We start from the raw sequence: 22952 nt of genomic DNA on the forward strand, positions 1-22952 counted from the left end.
TATATCCCCTAACTGTCCGGATGTCTTGCGTTCTTGCCCCATTTTGTATTATATATATATATATATATATATATATAGTGGCGTACGTACACTTTGGTCTCATATATATATATATATATATATATATATATATATATATATATATATATATATATATACATCCATACATACACACGTACATACATACATACATACATAGATACATACATGATGGCTGCCCCCTCGTTATCGAGTATGGCCAATGCACGAAGCTTAACGGTGCTGTGATCGAGTGTCACTTTTTACCCCAGCCAAAGATCTACAATGTCTTGCACAGAGTTGGCATCCAAAACCTTTACTGGCAATAGCTGGCTGTTGTTGTAACTGGGCTCCATGTACCTTTGCGTGTCGTTTAAGTCCTCCTGCTGAATCACACTCCCTTCCACATGCCCGACAGACATGATTAGGATGATGTGTAGCATCATCACCAGCGGCCTGGTAGTCAATCATCGGTCTTGCTTTATGACTACGAAGATGACTCATGAGTCCAGCTTTACTGAGGCACGGTCTTGCACAGAGAGTGCATGTCAGTGTCATAGGAATACATACATACATACGTACACACATACATGCACAAACACATATGAGTGGAGATATGTACATATAGCGAGATAGATAGTTATATCTGTGTGTATATATGTTTGCGTGTGTTTGTATATATTATATTGTTATATGTTCATATCTATGTGCATGCGTAGGTATACGTATATATGAATACATCTTCACTAGTAGTACTATTTTCTTAAGCGCATCTACTAAGCAGTATGAACTGTGTTTAAGGCAGATACGCACAGCGTGTATCAATCCGCTATAGACACGGTTTGTAAACATGTCAAATAAAGCAAACACGTAGAAACATAGCAATGCCTTCAGTGAGTTGTTTATTATCCCATAAAGAACAAAAGAATACATAACATATATATATGTATATGTAATATATATATATATATATATATATATATATATATATATATATATATATATATATATATATATATATACATACACTCTACATACACGAACTCATAAACTGTCCCTTAATTATTGAATTACCCAAATTTTATTGCATATTTACCTGATTTTACATACTTCTATTATATAATACCCAACTTAAACCACACCCTGTCTCTTGTAACAAGGTTACAACTACCATCGTACTTATAACAAAATACTCAACCAAAGGCCCTTTCTGTCTTCATATCCCTCGATGTTATTACACTATCATGACATACAATCTTAGTTATTTATGTAACTGATCCTCTTGTTCTGCTCACCCTAGTGGTGGTTTATAACCTTTTTTTTTTCTGTTTAGAATATTAAAGTTTATCTTTCCTGTACGTCTGACTTTAGATGGATATAATACAGAAAGCCACACAACAGTGATATTCGAGAAGACATCTCGTATAGATGTATAGGGCTAAAAAAAAAGTACAGAGGAAAAAAAGTACATTAGCGCGTCATCAGTAGCGGGCATCCTCTTAGAAATATTCAGCCTCTATTGATATGCACAGAAAAACAGTGATTACCAAATCACTTGTGATGCAAAAAACAGGCAGGCTTGGTAAAAATGTTCTATTAGCGAAAGAAGCAGTGTCATTTCAAAATAGCATTCTGTATACCTTACTTAACGCGGACTTAAACTGCAGCCCTGCTGGGCACTGCCTTGAAGATTTTTGATAGACCGAATCGACCTCAGTACTAACTTTTTAAATCTACTACTTATTCTATCGGTCCCTTTGGCTGAACCGATGTAAACACACCAACACCGGTTGTCAAGCTGTGGTTGGAGACAGACACAGACACAAAGATACACACATACATAGATATATATACGACGGGCTTCTTACAGTTTCTGTCTACCAAGTCCACTCACAAGGCTTTAGTCGACCCGATGCTATAGTAGAATACACTTGTCTAAGGTAATACGCAATGGGACTGAACCCGGAACTATGTTGTAGGTGAACAAACTTCTTATCACACCGCCACACCCGCTCCTGTAGCAACACCATATGTCTTAATCTGTAAACTACACCTTAAAATGAATTGTAATAATAATCTTTTAGCTATAACTTTTTTCAGTCATTGGACTGCATCTATACTGAAGCATCCATCTATTTACTTATCTATTTACGAATTTCAGGAGTCACCAACTTGCTTGCGTTGTCTGGTGGAACACTTTCAGGTGGATTAATGACATCAAAAGCGAAATTTTCGGCCAGAGGGAGTTTATTGTTCATGACCGTTTGTTACGCTGGAGTTTCTATCGTGGGAATGTTGAATTTGATAACTGGTTGTGACAGCGTCGCTATGGTAGGACCAAGTGTCATTCCAAACAGGTAGGTCAGCAGATACGGTGATCGATTCCCGTAAACGATATTATAACATTTTCCCGTCTTCTTCTATGTTAGATATAGATAATTCCCTGACAGCCCAATATCCTCTAGTATATATAAATCACAATATGTGTGTGCGTATATTGACTAACGCATACATTTCCACAATTCTCGACCGATTTTCACCAAACTTTACACACACGTTACTTATGTCCTAAGGATGATCATGTACTATAACATTTTGCCCAGAGCTCCCGCATCAATGGACAAACCGCGAAAAACTGTGGTTTACACGGATTTTTCTCTAATTCGTTGTACGTACCTAGTTTTTGTATGTAGGGTCTTCCATACTTTTTTAATCTGTATGGTCGTATATTGGCATTAGAGAATATTTTTTAGTAGGTTTTCACATTTTTCTATTTACAATTTATTTATATGTTGTAATTATGTATCATTACTTGTTTAGATAATATTATAAAAGTGAAAGGATTTTGTCTATTTATTTATTTCGACTGTCCACCAGCGACGGTGATTAAATTGACTAGGAACATTATACGCGATGAGTATCCAATACCAAATAGTCTTTATCTCCATATTTAAACTGCATTAAACGTTAGCAAGCTTACTTTTACCTATTCTGAATTATTGAAAAGTGACGCCCCCTTCCCTCTCCTCTATTTGTTAATGCCTTTGTTTACCTACTGTTGCGTTCTTTCACTTTAAGGGTGCTTATACACTCATCCATTATGATATTTCGAACGCGACATCATTTCACTGCGAACTGCTAAAGATTCAAAGCAGTATTCGTGAACTGAAGTCAAAATCTTCATATCTTCATTTTCCGTTACTTGAAGTCAATTTCAGAGTGGTCGTACATTGTAGGCACGTAGCAAATACATTCCTTTAACTCTGCTTTTTCAAGCAGGTATCATATTGCCGTTTTTGAACGTTCCATTCATACTTCTCTCCGAAAAAATAGCTCCCTATACTGTTGAGTAAAATAAACTCGCAGAGGGGAAGTTTCAATATCTTCCTTCAATTTCCTTATACCATTTATGCGGCTGTTTCTGACAAGAAATTTCGCTTTCATGTAAAACAACTACATTTTGTAGTCATTATCCGTATTCTACTCCCAAAACACTTCCGTAGCTTTACTTTGCATTGCTTACAAACTTATAAATTCTATGATCATTAAAGTACAACGACCTCTGCAATAACCAGCCTTCAGTTTGGTCTTCTGTTCCTAGGTTAATCGGAAACACATATTGCCGTGCTACTCATAAACCTTCTCGGTAGTTCAACTATTTGGTAAAAAAAATACCACCAAAGCAACTTCAACTGTCCAAAGGACGGGTGCGTTTGCTAGTTAGATACAAATTATTGTTCATCAGTACTCTTAGGTAGTTTAAGTTTTCTCATTCCGACTTATGCTTTCACCTTAGTATAGTGGTTAGCGTACCTGTACTGTTTACAACAGATGCGGCGTTCAGTTCTCACAGGTAATGTCCCCCTCAACTATGCCCCTGTGGTGAATAAAAGAATTTATTATTATTGTTATTTTGGTTTGGCTCAGGTTTGGTCTTATTCCTGGTAGGATTTTTATGTGGGTAACGGGTTACTCCCAGTAACCTTAGGTATCCACAAGTTTTCAGCAGACTTTCAAGCGCTTAGAACCCTCCTGATAGTTCTTGCTACAAACTTCGATAGAAACTCTACCAAGCATTCTGTTTCAATCTCCTTCAGCTATTTATCTATATCTTGAATTGCTGTTCCCACCGCACCAATTACTATAAGCACGACCTTTACTGTTCACATGATCCATGATTATTATTATTATTATTGTTGTTGTTGTTGTTGTTGTTATTATTATTATTATTATTATTATTATTCAGTAGTTTTATTTTTATAACGTGCTTTCACTTCACTACCGAGCGCAGCTCTGTGCGCCTTGGGTATGTGCTGTGGTTTGCTGTGGTGCTCTTATGTTTACTGTATTGAAAGTGTTTTGCGTAGAATGTGTGCAGTACCCAGTAGTGCAATTTTCTGTATGTTATATATATTTGTAAGTCCTGGTGTTTTTGTTATGTATTTGTCTGAATATTTTTTTATTATACCTAAGGCACCTACTATGATAGGAATTGTTTCTGTTTTTAGATTCCACATTCGAGTTATCTCTATTTCCAGGTCTTTGTATTTTGAAAGTTTTTCCATTTCTTTTAGAGAAACGTTGTCATCTGCTGGTATTGAAACATCAATTAGAAGGCATTTTTTTCCTTCATGATCTTTGACAACTATATCTGGTCTATTTGCCTTAATTTCTCTATCTGTGTGTATTGGCATATCCCAGAGTATGGTTGCTTTCTCGTTTTCTGTGACCTTTTCTGGCGTGTGTTTATACCATCTTTTTTCTGTTGCTATTCCATAATGTTGGCATAGCTTCCAGTGTATATAGGTTCCAGCTCTGTCGTGTCTGTGAATATATTCCTTCTTAGCCAGGACTGGGCAGCCAGAGATAATATGATTTATTGTTTCTTGTCGATCTCCACATATTCTACAGTTACTTGTTATATTTCTTTTCATTATGTGTTTTTGGTAATTTCTGGTGGGGAGGCTTTGGTCTTGTGCAGCAATTAAAAATCCTTCAGTCTCTGCTTTGAGTCCTGAGCTTCTCAGCCATTGCTGGTATTTTTCTCTGTCTATTTCTTTCGCATTTAGTTTATATTATTATTATTATTATTATTATTATTATTATCATTATCATTATCATTATCATTATTATTATTATTATTATTATTATTATTATTATTATTATTATTATTATTATTATTATTATTATTATTATTATTATTCAGTAGTTTTATTTTTATAACGTGCTTTCACTTCACTACCGAGCGCAGCTCTGTGTGCCTGGGGTATGTGCTGTGGTTTGCTGTGATGCTTTTATGGTTACTGTATTGAAAGTGTTTTGCGTAGGATGTGTGCAGTGCCCAGTAGTGCAATTTTCTGTATGTTATATATATTTGTAAGTCCTGGTGTTTTTGTTATGTATTTGTCTGAATATTTTTTTATTACACCTAAGGCACCTACTATGATAGGAAATGATAGGAACGTTGTCATCTGCTGGTATTGATGCATCAATTAGAAAGCATTATTTTCTTCATGATCTCTGACAACTATATCTGGCCTATTGGCCTTAATTTCTCTATCTGTGTGTATTGGCATATCCCAGAGTATGGTTGCTTTCTCGTTTTCTGTGACCTTTTCTGGCGTGTGCCTATACCATCATTTTTTTTTGTTGTTATTCCATAGTGTTGGCATAGCTTCCAGTGTATGTAGGTCCCAATTATTATTATTATTATTATTATTATTATTATTATTATTATTATTATTATTATTATTATTATTATTGTTGTTGTTGTTGTTGTTGTTGTTGTTGTTGTTGTTGTTGTTGCTGTTGTTGTTGTTGTTATTATTATTATTATAACTGTTGAACTACTGAGCTTGATTCTCATCACAGGATGCACTTACCCAATATAATAGGCTTAATACTTGTCATTTAACAACATAGTGGCAACTACACTTGAGGAATACACAGAATGGATGTTTAATAAGTGAAATTGATTAACATCCTACTTTAAATCTTCCGTAGTGACATTCAAAAGCAAATGAAATTTCATTTGAATTCTAGCATCCAATAAAATTAATTTTAGCAGCCCAGGTTGGGAAATAGCCTTAAAGAAACATACTCCTTTCCTTCAATTTTGTAAAACTCCTGTCGACCTAATCACATGATAAAGAAATATATACTGTTTACTTTTTTAGGGCTACATTCGAGAATGGTACCTTAATTCCACACTGCAAAGAATCCTGCTCCTGCGATGACACAAAGTATTTGCCAATTTGTAGTGAAAGTGGTATTAATTATTATTCTCCTTGTTACGCTGGATGCCACAGTAAAAATGAATCTGTAAGTATGACTGTCTCCCTTTGTGTTAACCATTAAATCTGTAGAACAATCTTTGTCAGATTCACATCTGCCATAGCAGTTTGTCGTTATGTTGTCAGAAAGCATATGAGAACTAAACAGACTCGATAGAGCCAACAAGGGAGGCTCTACATAGTTGCTTGCCCTGATAGAGATAGCAGGCCAAACCGGTTTCATACCGTTTTTGAAAAAGTGTTGGGATGAAACAAAATGTACTCCCTGATGCAATACTTTTAAAAAAAAGACAGGTTTGTCACAGCAGCCAGAAATCGCTGATCTGTTCTATCACAGCCTATATGCAGTTAAACGACGTCAACAATATTTGTTTCAAATTTTGGAACAAGGCCAGCAATTTTCTGAGAGAGAGAGTTAGTCGATTACCTCGACCTGATACTTGACTGGTACTTATTTTATCGAACCCGAAAGAATTAAAAGGCAAAGTTTGCCTGGGTGGGATTTGAGCTCAGAAAGTGAAGACCCAGAAAAAATACCACCTAGTATTTTGTCTAACGTGCTAACGATTCTGTCAGATCGCCGTCTTAACAACATCAGCAATAACAATGACATACATTGCATGCCAACAATTCCAAACAATATTGGTGTATTGTACATCTCAGTAAAGATCAAATATGGGAGCAGAAGCACCAAAAAGATCTTATTTACCAAACAATAACCAAAAAACGAAGAAGTGATGAGGATACCAGTCAACTACTTGGGTGAAACATGTAAGAAAGTATTAACTGATTAATCTTTTTTTATATATGGAGTACATGCATATAAACACATGCAGACACACATAAATACGTGCAGGCACACAAGTTTTTATATAAGATTATTCTATGAATCCTCCTTCTGCTTCCATGACTGTTTGAATGCGGGCTCGGAATCATTGGCATGTCTGCACTAAATAATCCCTATTCATTTCCGACTTTACCTGGCCAGTGGTGGCCTTCAGTGAAGCTGAGGTGTTGTGAGGATGTCTTTTACCTGTTTCAGTCATTTGATTGCGGTCATGCTGGAGCACCACCGCCTTGAAGGGTTTAAGTCGAACAACTCGACCTCCAAGACTTACTTTTTTAAAGCCTATTGCTTATTCTATCGGCCACTTTTGCTATTATTATTATTATTATTATTATTATTATTATTATTATTATTATTATTATTATTATTATTATTATTCAGGTCACTGCCTGGAATGGAACTCAGAATCTTGGGGTTATGCCCGTGGAAATGTGGCGTAGTGGTTAAGAGCATGGGCCACAAACCGCAAGATACCGAGTTCGATTCCAGGCAGTGACCTAAATAATAATAATAATAATAATAATAATAATATTAATAATAATAATGATAATAATAATAATAATAATAATAATAATAATAATAATAATAATAATAATAATAATAATAATAATAATAATAACATCGCAAAATACCTTCGGAATGAGAACCCAGGTTCGAAATTTCCCCAAGACACCCGATGAAGGCTGAAGGGTTCTTCAGCCGAAACGTTGTGTTGACAACAAACAAGATGAGAACAAATATCCGTCAAATGTAAATAATGTAAATAATGCGTTGACCTTTGTATGGAAGTCCTGAATCTATTATGGACCATGACAGAGTCTAGGGAATATTTCTATTTTTGTGATGATGTATGTGACTGGTGAGTGTTGTGGATTTACTGTATTCCTCGTATCTAAAAGAATTGAGATGAGCGGCATATCTTTGTTTAAAACTCATAGTTGATCTTGTGTATATATATGGCTGTAGAATTGTGTAATGTGTTGAGGACGGTGCATTTATAAATTACATTAGATCTTCTACAATGGGTTTGTAGAGGGCAGATGGGCCCAGGACGGCAGTTACAAGTGAGAGTATTTTGGGGGTTATTTTCAGGAATGGAGGAGGTTAATACAGTCTGAGGAGAGGTTAGAGAAGGGCGTAGAAATGTCTAAGTTATGACTATTATTCATGTTATTATTATTGCTATTATTGTTATAATTGCTATCGTTGTTGTAAATTATTCTATCTGTAAGGGTGGTGGAAGTTGTGGCAGTATTTTGGGTAGTGTTAGTAGAATGGGTTTTGTTATGGTTATGGTCTAGCGTATGGGTTCAATGCTGGAGCTGTGTACATATTGGGCGCTCGTGTGTTTAGAGTTGTTATAGCGTGAGTTTTGATAGTAGAGAGAAATATTTTGTTTATTAGAGGCTGCTATGATAGATTCGAAGTTTGGTGGGGTGGAATAGGATAACTTCAGGGTGGATCTATTAAGGATAAAGTAATATTTACGTTGAGGAGGGAAGTTGGAGTCCAGTATATTAAAGAAGGATTTAGCTAAGTTCCTAACATTAAGTGAGAAGTGGGTATATACCACCAACTTTTTCGGGTGTTTAGGAGTAGTGCTATCTACATTTTTGGAAAATGGCGAGGGCTAACATGGCCCGTTGTTGTTAGCTGTTTCAGCTTTTGACCAAGTGTTATATGTGTGCGTATGGGATCTAGATTGTATTAATGCGAATTCCTCAGGGGTTCTCTCAAAGTGTATATGTGGTCTGTTGTGATTTTGATAGTTGGTGTGTCGTTGCGATGTGATTTGAGATATATGTTCTGACCTTTCTTTTGAGGTCAAGGAATTACTTTAATTTCACCTGATCCTTTTAGAGTGTCACGCGCTAAAGTGCTTCGGTGAGATCTACATTGGAATTCCTTATCTCGCAGACTGTTGTATCTCGCGTAGAAGTTCCTATGTTAGCTAAGCATCATTTTAGATAAATATCGATGTGTTCTATAAAATATTTCTTACTCTAATGGAGAAGCTTTTAATTTTGCTTCCCTTTTCTCTTTTGCAGGCATACAATGATTGCAGATGCATTTTTAATTCAACATATGCAACCCCTACAATCTGTGAAACTGGTTGCGATAATATCATCTATTATGCAATAATAGTCGTTTTGAAATTTTTCTTTGGAACCATGAAAATAGTTCCATACTATATCAGTATCATCAGGTAAATGTTATAATTATTATTTTTTAATCCATTCAATTAGTGTGTCCCGCTAAATCTACAGGATTTTTGTTTTCATTCTCTCTCTGTTTATTTTCTCTTATTTCTTTCTGTCGAAGAACGTAGGCTCGAAACGTAAAAGACTTTTTCATTTTCCCGAGCGTCAAATTAATACACATGCATGTTGTTCATACACCTCTCTTCGTCTTTTATTTTTCTGTAAATTTCAACTATACATATTAATAAAAACAATTTACGTTAATTTGGTGGGTTACGCTATACTTTTGTAGAGTACAAATTATTATTCTTAAACAAGACTGACAATGACTTCGAAATCATTCTCAATATCAGTTTAAGATTTATATATACATATGTATATATGCCACTAAGCCTTTTTAAAAATTTTCTCTCTGTTTATTTGTGTGCTCCTTTCTGTTGAAGATCGTAGGCTCGAAATGTAAAAGTCTTTCTCACTTCCCGAGCGTTAAACTAATACATCTTTTGTTGTTTACACACGCGTCTTCGTCTTTTGTTTTGTTTGTTTTGTTTTTTTGTAAACTCCAACTATATAGATAGATAGATAGATAGATAGATAGATAGATAGATAGATGCATACATACATACATATACGTGTATATATACGTCTATATATATATATATATATATATATATATATATATATATATATATATATATATATATATGTGTGTGTGTGTGTGTGTGTGTGTGTGTGTGTGTGTGTGTGTGTGTGTGTGTGTGTGTGTGTGTGTGTATATGTATTTATATAATGTATTCATGTATGTGTGTACGTGTTTGTGTATGTGCATTCCTTCATTATTTATTCCCTTATTCCCTTATTCATCATTTCGAAGCTTCACTCTGTTGCTATTCAGAATGCTATGAAACTGAAGCCTTAATTGCAAGTGAATGCAGGTGTTCAGACCAAGGCTCCGGTTTGTGGATAATTTCCTCCCTTTCTCACATAAGTCTCAGAGGTCATGGAAAATTAAAGTGTCCTTGACTAAGTGACCAAAAGACTATGAGAGAAAGCTTCATTTATGTCTATCTTGGACGTTCCACACTTCAGTTCCTATATATATATATTCCTATATAAGCAGATACCAGTCAGAATGCCCTGATGTAAATGCTACATACACGAGAAGAGATCAATGAAAGTACTACATTCCTTTCCTAAGAAGTTGTAGTTTTACACAGTGAGCAATTTTTTTTTCCAGAATTGCTGGAGACAAAGACAAGAGTTTGGCTTTAGGTCTTTCGTCATTTTCAATTTCCCTTATTGGTAAGTAAAACATAGCTTTTAGAATTTCCACAGTCTTTTTTTACTCTTTTCTACTTTATAATGTTTTTGTTTTTAATTTCTAATTTCTGATATAATTTTTCGATGAACCGAACCAACCTACACCGGTTGTCAAGCAGTGGTGAAACAAAAGCACTAAATCACACACGTGCACAAATACATATACACATGTGTGTGTTGGCACTCCGTCGCTTACGACGTCGAGGGTTCCAGTTGATCCGATCAACGGAACAGCCTGCTCGTGAAATTAACGTGCAAATGGCTGATCACTCTACAGACACGTGTACCCTTAACGTAGTTCTCGGGGATATTCAGCGTGACACAGTGTGACAAGGCTGACCCTTTGAATTACAGGTACAACAGAAACAGGAAGAAAGTTGTGGTGAAAGAGTGCTGCCGGTGTCTCGTGGAACTTTAGGTGTTTTCGCTCAATAAACACTTACAACGCCCGGTCTGGGAATCGAAACCGCGATCCTATGACCACGAGTCCGCTGCCCTAACCACTGGGCCATTGCGCCTCCACACATATACACATAGATATACACATACATACATATATGCATGCATACATACATGTATGCATGCATGTACATATACAGGGTGATTCAAAAGTCTCCATACACAGGAAAAATAATTTTTTTATAGATACAGTTTATAAGATCCCCCAGATCCCCTGAACCCCTGATCTGATTCCTCTTGATTTCTATCTTTGGGGGCATTTGAAAGGCATGGTGTATTGCAGAAAGATAAAAGACATAAAGCACTTGAAGGAACGCATCGCCAACTCCTTTGCACACGTATCACCAGATGTGCTATTACGAGTTCACAATGAGTGGGGTAAATGTATTGCAATGTGTATTCAAAACAATGGTAACCATATAGAGCCTGTTAAATAAAATTAAAAAAAACTGTTCTTATAAACTGTTTCTTATAAAAAGATAAATTGTTCCTATGTATGGCGACTTTTGAATCACCCTGTATATATACGTATACATACAAACATATATATAAATATATCTATTAGAAAAAATAATAAGGTACTCAGATACTGGATGGTTGTACAACCATCCAGATATCTGAGTACCTTATTATTTTTTCTAATATATAATTCCTGTACATCACCTCCAATCCTTCTAATATATATAGAGAGTAGAAAAATATTTGAAGAAGGTGTAGGGGTAGATACTAAAACGGTTGAAAAATAAAAGTAAAATTGAAGATGTGATGGAATTTACTTACGTTATCAACTGCTAAACGTATATAATCATCGATAGAGCGGTATAGAAAAGTTATTTTTAATAATATCGAAAGTAAATTGTTTATAATTGTAGAGAAATTTATCATAGAAAAACTAATGAATAAAGTTATATGATTTCGATGTAGTGTAAGGGAGATAACAATTAATGGAAAAAAATCGAGTTTTTTTTTTTATAAAACTAAAAGGTAAAGTGATTGATATCGGATATACATGAATATGTACACTCTAAATTTTATGTGTCTTGCATACCTTTATATATAAATTTATACGTATACATACCATATAAACATATACACATGAATTTTGTACATAGAAAAGCACACACGAATAAATACTTACGTATACATACATATATGTATATGAACATCTACAAGCAGATATCTATACAGACGATAATGCATATACACCATACCCTGGTATATGCCCTTATACATACAACACTCACACATATGTACACTTATGTTCTTAAATAATGCTTATATACCGACCAGAAGGCATATATGGCCATATGAGTTTACATACGTACATATAAACACTATTAAAAATTTATTAAAATTTTTTAAAATTGTAAAAAACATTATTAAAAATGTATAAAAACATTATAAAAATTTATTAAAAATTATAAAAAGATTTATAAGAATAATTAATAAAAATTTTATAAAAGTCTATTTTGAAAATTTATTAAAAGATTATAGAAAATTTATAAAGATTATAAAAAATTTTATTAAAATAATTATAAAAATAATTTATTAAAAAATCATTTTAAAAATTTATTAAAATTTTTTTTTAAATTATAAAAATTTGTATATATCGTTAGTGGATAGTATAACATGACACTTAGGTATATATTATATATACTCATACATACATCCATACATACGTGCAAATATATCTGCTTCCTAACATGCATACATAGATATACGTATATACAAAATATACACATTTACAATTGGAAATAAAATACATTATATATATATATATATATATATATATATATATATATATATAGGTAATAATGTACATGGATAAGTACATACATTTATACAAATATACATACGTGCACAAAAATATTATATACATATATATGTGCATATGTATGCATACATACACATAGATAGATACATGTATATGTATATATACATATATACATACATATACATGCACATACATATGCATAGGCACATTACATACATATAGATACATACATATAAAAACAAATATATACCAATACTTATATACTCATACACACGCGAAAGCATCTATTGGGTTGTCCGGAAAGTTCGTGCCGATTTTTAAAGGAACGAAAAAGGTCAATAAATACTTACCATTACATTTTTAATCAACCAAATATGAACCATTTTGTTGCACAATGCGTCTCCATCTTTCCTTTAACTTGAAAATACCCTCTTCCCAGAAATGAGGTGGTTTCATGGCAAAGAATTCATCAACGTATCTTTTTACATCATCCAAGGAATTGAAATCTTTACCACTAAGACTATTTTGCAGAGACCTGAATAAGTGGAAATCCGAAGGAGCAATATCTGGTGAATATGGAGGGTGGAGTAACACGTCCCAGCCGAGCTGCAGCAATTTTTGTCTGGTTCCCAAAGAAACGTGCGGTCTTGCATTATAATGTTGGAAAACAACATCCTTCTTGTTGGCTAATTATGGACGATTCTCTTGAATTGCTACTTTTAACTCGTCCAGTTGTGTGCAATATTTCTCAGAAGTAATTGTCTGGTTACTTGGGAGAAGCTCATAGTACAGAATTCCTTTCCAATCCTACCAGACACAAAGCAAGACTTTTTTAGGGTGAAGACCCGCTTTTGGGGTGGCTAAGGGTGGCTAAGGGTGGCTCATGTCGCTTACTCCAGGATCGCTTTCTCTGAACATTTCGGTAGATAATCAATCTCTCATCACCTGTCACAATTTGCTTTAAAAAAGGCGCGTTTTCATTCCGTTTATAAAGCGAATCACAGATGGAAATGCAATCCAAAAGGTTCTTCTCACTCAACTCATGTGGTACCCAAACATCGTAGCTATTTGTGTACCCAAGCTTTACCAGGTGCTCATGAACGACGGATTTTGATAGGTTGAAGCTTTCTGCCAATTCTCGGGTTGTGCAACGTGGGTTATTCTCAATTAATGACTTGATTTGGTCATCATCTGTAGTGGATGGTCTGCCTGATCACTCTTTATCAATAAGGCTACAATCTCCAGCTCGGAACCTTGCGAACCACTTCTGTACAGTTCTTTCGGATAAAGAAACATCACCGTAAACTGCGCATATTTCTTTGGTTGCTTGTGAAGCATTTTTCCCTTTACGGAAAAAGAAAAGCATCAAGTACCGAAAATGAACTTTCTTATCTTCCATTTTAAAGGGTTACTGAATTAACACAGGTTCTGGGAACATAAACCTTCTTCCACGAAAAGATAGCTTAAACTGTGCTCTAAATGGAGGTTTAGTCAAATCCTATTTTATGGACTCAATCATGTTCGATTATAAGTCAAAAGGTAAGCTGCTATAAATCAGCACGAACTTTCCGGACAACCCAATACATATTTAAATACATATATGCGCATATTGACATATATATATACACACTTACAAAAAGATATTTAGGTAAGCATATAGACATAGACACCTACATATACACTCACATATACTATGTATCCCACTGTTTGAACTATTGTTACTCAAATTAACTAATGAGGGAACCTCTACGTAATCACTTGCATGCAAGAAATAGCCGTTAAATTTCATTCAAATTATGCATTACTACTATCATAAAAGAAGGATACGATGGATAGTGTAGTCCTACAAAATATTCTGATGGAATGGTAGAGATGGAAGGATTTTTAGCATGTTTTTTTTTTCCATATCAGGTTTAACACTGTGGTAACAACAGCAATAATTCGAGAGCTGCTGCCACGCAGTTACTCTGCCTCATATATAATCAGCCACCAAACTAATCTCTCTACTTAGTAAAATCTACTATCTTAAAACAGAGAAGAGAAACGCTAAAACTGGGTTTCTCACCGAAGGTAGCCCTACAAAGATTAAAAACAATGACAGACAAATTGACCAGGCAGTTCGGCCAGTATTATTTTATATTATTTTATATTATTTTACATTTTAGCACGCCGGAAAAATTGTCAAACAGCATTTCGTCTGCCTTTTCATTCTGAGCTGAAAAGCCGTCAAGGTCGACTTAACCTTTTTGCTCCTTTTGTGGAGTCGATAAAATAAGTAACTGCTGAACATTGTTATCGACTTACATTCATCCCTAAAATTACAGGCCTTGTAGCAAAATTTGAAACCATTATATTATATTGTATTGTATTTTATTATATTGAATTGTGTTATAATGTATATCATAGTTTTTAATTTTCTGCTATCTATTCGCCAGGTTGGATGGCTGGGCCCGTTTTCTTCGGACTGATTATAGATACTACATGTTTGATCTGGTCGTCTTCTGATGGAAGCGGCAGAGGATCTTGTGTTCTATATGACACCGACAAAATGAGGAAGGCAATATTTCTAACCGAAGGTGGACTTACATGCCTGGCTTCATTTTTTTGTATGATAGCTTTAATTTGTCATATAAGATCGCAAAAGCAGACAATGAAAGAAGAAATAGTAAATGAAAATTTAAAAGTGGAAATTGAAGCACCTCAACTGTAATTCCCTTTGGATTATCCGTTCTAATATATCCTAATTCATAAAGCAACTATTATTAGATCGATTACCTGTGTGTGTGTGCCTACGTGTGTGTGTGCGTGCATGCTTGTATGTATGTGTGCATGTACATCGATGACGTATATGAGAATACATACATTTAAAATAATGAAATATATTTTATAATGTGCGGAAGAAGTCTGAAGTTTTGTGGTGAATTAATCACCAGAGAGAAAATACGCTGATGAAGGATATTGTCTGAAACGTTGGACTTTCCTTCTTCGCCGTCGCATAAAATCTGTTCCATTCTTTTAACTATTTGTATCTGCTATTTGCTAAGGCAAACCCACACCAATTTCCACACTTTTTACCATTTTACAGTATTTGAGTTATATATTTCCCCCTATTTAACTCTTTCATATCGCCTCTGCTGAAGGGATATTCCCTCATATCCTTGAAACAGCTGTAACACAACCTTCCTCTAACTCTACTATTTCCCTCTATTTAACTTTCTACAACAGAATTTTCCTTGAATAATAGAACTGCAGCTGTAACATCCAACATATATTTTTAAATTTTTATTCTCTTATTTCCCTTTATACTTACTCTATCTCTCCCTTTCCAAAATAATTTCGTATATGGAACCTTACTATTTCTCTCTATTAAACTTTCTCATACGGTCCCTGATGAAGGGATATCCCACATATCCTTGAAACAGCTGTAAGACTACCTTTCTCTTTATAAATGTCCTAGAAATTTCACACTACCTTGGTTTTGTTGTCTCATTTTATTTAACACACACACACACACACACACACACACACACACACACACACATACACACACACATACACATACACACACACACACACACACACAGAGAATTAACATATATATATATTATTTTGCTTAAAAGAGTTCCAACACTGTCTGTTTTTTATGTTTTATTTATATTCCTGCAGAACTAATGTGGGGTATAGAATATGGAATATACAATATATAATATGATATACAATATACAATATAAAATAAAATAAAATAAAAATGGATGGCACCATGAAAGAAAGTATTGAATGTAGATGAAATATTGAGTGTTCAATATAAAGGATCAAATATATAAATATATAAATATAAATATATATATATAAAAGCGACTCGAGTTTCAGGGCTATTTCCCTTCGTCATGGCCGGTATGACAGACTTTAACAGACTATATATATATATATATATATATATATATATATATATATATATCACTAAGGCATTGTGAGGCTAACAACCTGGTAAAGAACTTGACTCTCTTATTGGTAATGCCTTCCCTGCATGTAGGCGAGGGCGGGGGGGGGGCTGAAAAGTTCCTCACTTTAAGAGTATCGCGAGAGGCCTTGAGTGAAGGCCCAATCTTCCGAAGTTCTTTTACAGGGCTTAGAAAAACTGAAGGACCGCTGCAATAACTGTGTGAATCTGAGAGGCGAATATATTAAATAAAATTATAATTAACTGATCCTCCTGTAGTTTCTTTTACCTAAAACCAGGAACTCTTCAGCACCCTTCGTATTGCACAAATATAATCTTTTTACACCCAAATAAAGTGCAATTCATATTCGAGGCTCCGATAAAAGTTATGGATATTATTCAGGCACTCAATTATGAGTGCGCTGTCAACTTATAGCAGAAACAGCAGTAAGCTACTGAAGTTCATAACATAACCGTTATTTTTCCTGTGTCATCTTTTTTTCATATATATTTATATATATGCATGGATACATGCGTGCGTATGTGCTGTATGTTGTGTGTGTTTGTGTGTGTGTGTGTGTGGTGTATACATACATACATACATACATACATACGTACATACATACATACATACATACATGCATACATACATACATACATACATATTTCTATATCAGTGGGGTTGTGCTTGCATGTATGTATGTATGAAAAGTTATAAGTAGAAATAGGAGCACATCAAATATAATTCCTTTTAGATAATCCGTTCTAATATATCCTAATTCACAAGGCAACTATTATTAGATCGATTATCTATATATGTATGTATATATATATGCACGCGTGTATGTCTGTGTGTATATGTATGTATGTATACATATATATACATATGTTTGTGTGTTTGTGTCTGTGTGTGTGTGTGCAAATATGTGTGTGTGTGTGTGTGTGTGTGTGTGTGTGTGTGTGTGTGTGTGTATGTGTGCGTGCGTGTGTGCGTGTGTGCTTATATGTATGTTTGTATGTACATCGATAAAGCATATAAGAATATATACAGTTCAAGCAGTGTATGTACGTGGCCTATTGGTCTCGGGGTTAAGATGGTAGCGAGTTCTCTCCCCGCTTGCTCTATATATCGAGTGCGAAGCGCACCGAATAACCAGCCGGAGGAGGAGTACTCCTGGAGTTAAAATAGCAGTATCGGCTGTTCTTAAAAAACATTCACGTTTAAGTGACAGTAAACATTATTCCTCAGTGTGTATATAGTTATATGTATAACTAGAAGCTTCCTTCTTCTTGTTAGTTGCCAAAGTGGAGATAGATGGAATAATTCCAAACGTGTTTTACAATATTTATTCTTTTGTTTCTTTTCTATTTTCTACATCTCTTACCGTTCTGAGATTGAATCCTGCTGAGCACAGGAGTGTCTATTTTAACTCTGGGCTTGATGAAATAAGCATTAGTGCAGTAAATGCTTAGAGAAAGCACGGGAAACCGGATTGAGAACCTACCAGCAACACATCAAGCTATACAGGGCTTAAGGTGCATATCTTAAACAGTCACGGACACTTGCACAACAGATTGGTCCCTCATCACTGCTTGTAAAACACCACAGCACTTTCACATTATATTTAGAAATCTGGATACAAAGGAGATATTGCTGTCGTATCATAGCCATTTAATGGTGCCATATTGAAATGTTTCTATATTGTGAAAGGCATGATTCTCCGACAGTAGACTCACTTCACCCCACTTACTGGTTTGTTTGACCTAGAAGGTGGTCCCTTTGTGTTCCCTTTGATATCGCTTGGTTTAATAAATTTATATGATCACCAGGTCAAAGGAAACCATGGGCACAAAAATGTAATTGCTGATTATTTCTTATAAATTAACATATAATCATACATACGTAAGGCAACAAAGACACACATGTCTCTCTCTCTTTCTCTCTCTCTCTCCCTCTCTCTCTCTCTCTCTCTCTCTCTCTCTCTCTCTCTCTCTCTCAACATATATTTATATATAAGAAGACTATCTTATAAGAATTCTAAATCCGAAATTAAAGCGAAAATAGCCAACACTCCATATAATAAATGATTGTAAAAGAATAATTATGACTAAAACTATAAGTCAGTGAACAGGTCGTGGTCTCAAAGCGACGAAAAGGATCTATTTTAAAACGGGGGCGCCAGTTTTCATTTATGTTTTATGTAGTGTTTTTGGTACCGAAAGACTTTCAAACTTCGTATACTTATCTATTTTGTGTTATAGAACAGAAAAATATTTTTGTATTCGAATTTATTTCATGTAAAAAATTGTCTTATTTCGATAATTTCTACTAATCACTGACATCTATTCAGTTGAAAACAGTTAGCGCTGTAACGGTGTATATCGTATTAATCCCCTAACCCTAACCCTAACTAGACTGTTAACCGTAGCCGTAACCCTAACCCTAACCCTAAAACTAACCCTAACTCTAGAATCCGAACTCTAAAATTGTTACACACATAGATACGCACAGCGTAATTTATTATATAAACAATATATGCGTATAAATTACGATTAAACCGGATGAAATATGTCACAGGGAATAACATTTTTATGACCGCCCAGCAGTAAGTCTATTAAGCTGAATAGACGTCAGTGATTGGTTGAAATTACAGAAATACGACAACTTTAACATGGAATAACTTGCGAATTCCTTTTTTTTTATTAAGAAGACTAAGAGTAAAAGATGTTTTATATGACACATTCTACCAGTGTCCCAAGTTTCAAAGTGTTTCGTTAGTGTTTCGTTAAGAAAATACTGGCGCCCCCGTTTTAAAATAGATCCGACGAAAATATTTTGGCAAATTCAATTTTAATGTTGAAGTAAATCTAATGGTTTTTATGTTTTTAAATAGCTTATAAACATCTTTCACGCTGCAATTGTTTATATCAATATAATCGAAGGGAAATAATTTCGTTAATATATCATGTATTATGTCCCTTATACGAAGCAAAAAGCAAATAAAAGACATGACAGGCGACATCAGCAAAAATAAATTATTTTACAATTATTTTTTTAATTTTGAAAATATTTCACGGCTGTTATTTTCTCCTCAAACATTTCGTAAGTGTTTTTAAGGGACCATATTGTCGTGAAAAAAAAATAAAAAACAGAAGCACAGACACTTCTCTCGACTTTTCTACTGACACTTCATCTAATACAGGGATTCTCAACCATTTTTTACGCATGGACCACGTTGAATCATATTTTACTTGGGTAGACCCTCATCACCATTCCGGGTTTAATAAACCCTAAAGTATTTTTATAATTAAATGTTATTAAGAATTGTATAAAAAATTGTTTAAATATCTTGCATATTGTAGATATATAACCAATTTATTGCACATAAAATTTACTGGTCTGAAGCATAGTTTTTTCATGGTCCCTGAAAAATAACCATAGACTCCCAATTTACTATATTGCATATATGGATCCCCACCCATCCACCCACTCCCAAAAAATCTTATATGGATCCCGGTTGAGAACTCCTGATTGTAGTAGAACCACCAAAATGATAGACTCAGGGAGAGAAGATGGACCCAGCACTTATTTGTTCTTTATTTAATGATCCCAGGAAAAATGAAATTCACTAGAGTGCCAGGAAAAAATACAGCAATGTATATCGATTCTACCAATGCCACTACCATTTTCAATTGGTGAAACAGAAGAATTTTGATATTAAGTATTATGCTGTTCTTTTCTTTATACTTAAGGGAGATAGATTTCATTTCAGCTATCTTTTATTTATTTATTTTTTATTTTTTTTACTTATTTTGATCATTAGACTGCGGCCATGCTGGGGCATCGCCTTGAAGAATTTTAGAATTTTAGAACGAATCTACCCAGTATTTTTTATTTTTAAGTCTGGTACTTATTTTATCGGACTTCTTGACAGAATTGCTAAGTAAGCGGGATATGTCTAGATTTCTAACAAAAAGGTCTAATGCTCTTAGCTTAGACTTTTTGGGGGGGCAACTAGTTCGAACTGTCTCAAGTGTAACTGTCCGAAACAATAAGGACTTCTGGTATACTGGACAGAGGAAAGAAAGCTACAAATGACCCGTCTTTTTTATGTCTGCCCTTTTAATTGTTGTTTCTCCTGTCCGCCTATCTGTCCGAATGTTTTATTCTCTTCTATTGCGTTTTCGGACGTGGCACAAGAAATGTATTAATTAGATGCTCAGAAGGAAAAGAGTAGAAGTTTTACGTTTCGAGCATAGCTCTTCATCGAAAACAGGAAGAAACAGGAAAGTCCAAGACGATGGAGGAAAGAAATCGAAAACAATCACATGCTTTTACATTATATATATATGTGCATGCATGTGTGTGTGTGTGTGTATGTGTATGTGTGTGTGTGTGTGTGTGTGTGTGTGTGTGTGTGTGTGTATGCATGTATGTATGTATGTATGTATGTATGTATGTATGTATTATTCCTGTCTCTTTGTGTTTGTGTTTGTCCCCCCACCACCGCTTGGCGACCGATGTTGGTGTGTTTTCATCCCCGTAAACTTAGTGAATCGACAAAAAGGAACGATAGAGTAAGTACCACACTTTTAAAACCATGAGTATTGGGGTCAATTCATTCGACTAAATTTTTTGATTAAATTCAAGGCGGTGCCCCAGCATGGACATAGTCTGGCAGTCTGGTGGCTGAAGCAAGTAGAAAGAATATATATATCTTGTGGCGAGGTGCGTGTACGTGTGTGTGCGCGCGCGCGTGTATGCATGCATATTAAATTGGGTGGGGGCGAAGAAGAAATGTAATATCTAGAATCTCGCCTTTATTTTATTTTCTTTTATTTATTTTCCTGAAGACACAAATTTGAAGCATTCTTCAGGGCTAACTTCGAGGTAAATAATAACAATTATTACTAGTTGTACTATTAAGAATAATCTCAGGTACCTTAGTTCCACATAGTTCACCCTTGCATTTAATTTTGCCTACTTAGTAACATTTTGCATCCATGAAAATTCTCGACAGTTTCCTCAAATAATTCAAGCAATACATCCTTCGGAGAACCACTTAACGATCTCGTTTCCCTTTTTATGCTTTGAACCTCAATTTTCCCTCTCGTTAAAGGTCAGAGGTCACAACCTTTCATTCCTTACATCTATAAAGGTATAACAATTTTATTTTTAACGTATATAATCTTGTAAATTTCAATTAACTTAAAAGTAATTTAATACATGTTCGCATTCTTACCATATTTATGTCCCTTCCTTTCTTATTGTCTCCCTTGACTTATTATTCCCCTTAGATTAAAGGTTCCTCAAATTATCTCCCTTGTATTCTTCATCTTTTTCTTAACGTTGCATTTATTACATTTTATAAAAATATGCAAAACTGCTCGAAAGAAAAGCACAAACAGAGGAATATTTTCGATAAAATGCATATATATTTTATTGTGTCAGAGGAGAGTCATTCTGTTTTAATGCCTTATTAATTAACACACACCGGTTCGATTTCCACTCATTTTTTTTTTCTAAAATTTTCGTTGCTTTTTGTAACCTCTTCAATTGTCGTTGACTCTGTCCGTTATCGGAGCTGCTCCGATAACGGACAGAGTCAACGCAGTTCCGATAATGGACAGAGTCAACCACTATTGAAGAAGTTGCAAGAAACAACGAAACTTTTAGAAAAAATAAATAAGTAAATGAGTGGAAATTGAACCGGAGTGTGTTGATTGATAAGGCATTAAAACAGAATGACTCTCCCAACACACAATAAAATATGCTTCAACACACGAATTCTCATAAAGAATCGTGCAAAACAAATACAAACTATTACAGATTAATTCATGGTATACGATAAGATTGTGTGTTGTGAGAAGAGGCAAGTTCTACAATTTCAAGTCAGGACATTTCTTTCTCAAAACAGAAATGACAATCTCAAAAAATGTCTAATACTATAAGCCATCTCTAGTATTCAAAGAATCTTTGTCTTTTTTTTTATGTAATCCAGTGCTATTAGTCCCTTAATTACACATCAATTCCACCATAATATTTTTTGCTGTGTTTTAGATACAAAAAATAGCAATTAGTTTCTGAATATGAGCAAAT

General features: G+C 34.5%; 1 protein-coding gene across 3 annotated transcripts in view; it reads left to right on the plus strand.

Annotated features, from left to right (window-relative positions):
* LOC106869099 (solute carrier organic anion transporter family member 2A1) overlaps positions 1–16382 on the plus strand; it is a 39829-nt gene extending 23447 nt beyond the window's left edge. For all 3 annotated transcript variants that reach the window (XM_014914636.3, XM_014914637.3, XM_052965655.2), the window contains exons 7-11: positions 2180–2375; positions 6195–6339; positions 9207–9364; positions 10597–10661; positions 15348–16382. In XM_014914636.3, the coding sequence (XP_014770122.1) occupies positions 2180–2375; positions 6195–6339; positions 9207–9364; positions 10597–10661; positions 15348–15622 (839 nt within the window). In that variant the 3' untranslated portion in view covers positions 15623–16382. The remainder of the gene's footprint in view (positions 1–2179; positions 2376–6194; positions 6340–9206; positions 9365–10596; positions 10662–15347) is intronic.
* Positions 16383–22952: the final 6570 nt, after the last annotated feature.

The sequence above is a fragment of the Octopus bimaculoides genome, chromosome 2 (genome assembly GCF_046866305.1).
Source record: "Octopus bimaculoides isolate indiv1 chromosome 2, ASM4686630v1, whole genome shotgun sequence".
Lineage (NCBI taxonomy): Eukaryota > Metazoa > Mollusca > Cephalopoda > Octopoda > Octopodidae > Octopus > Octopus bimaculoides.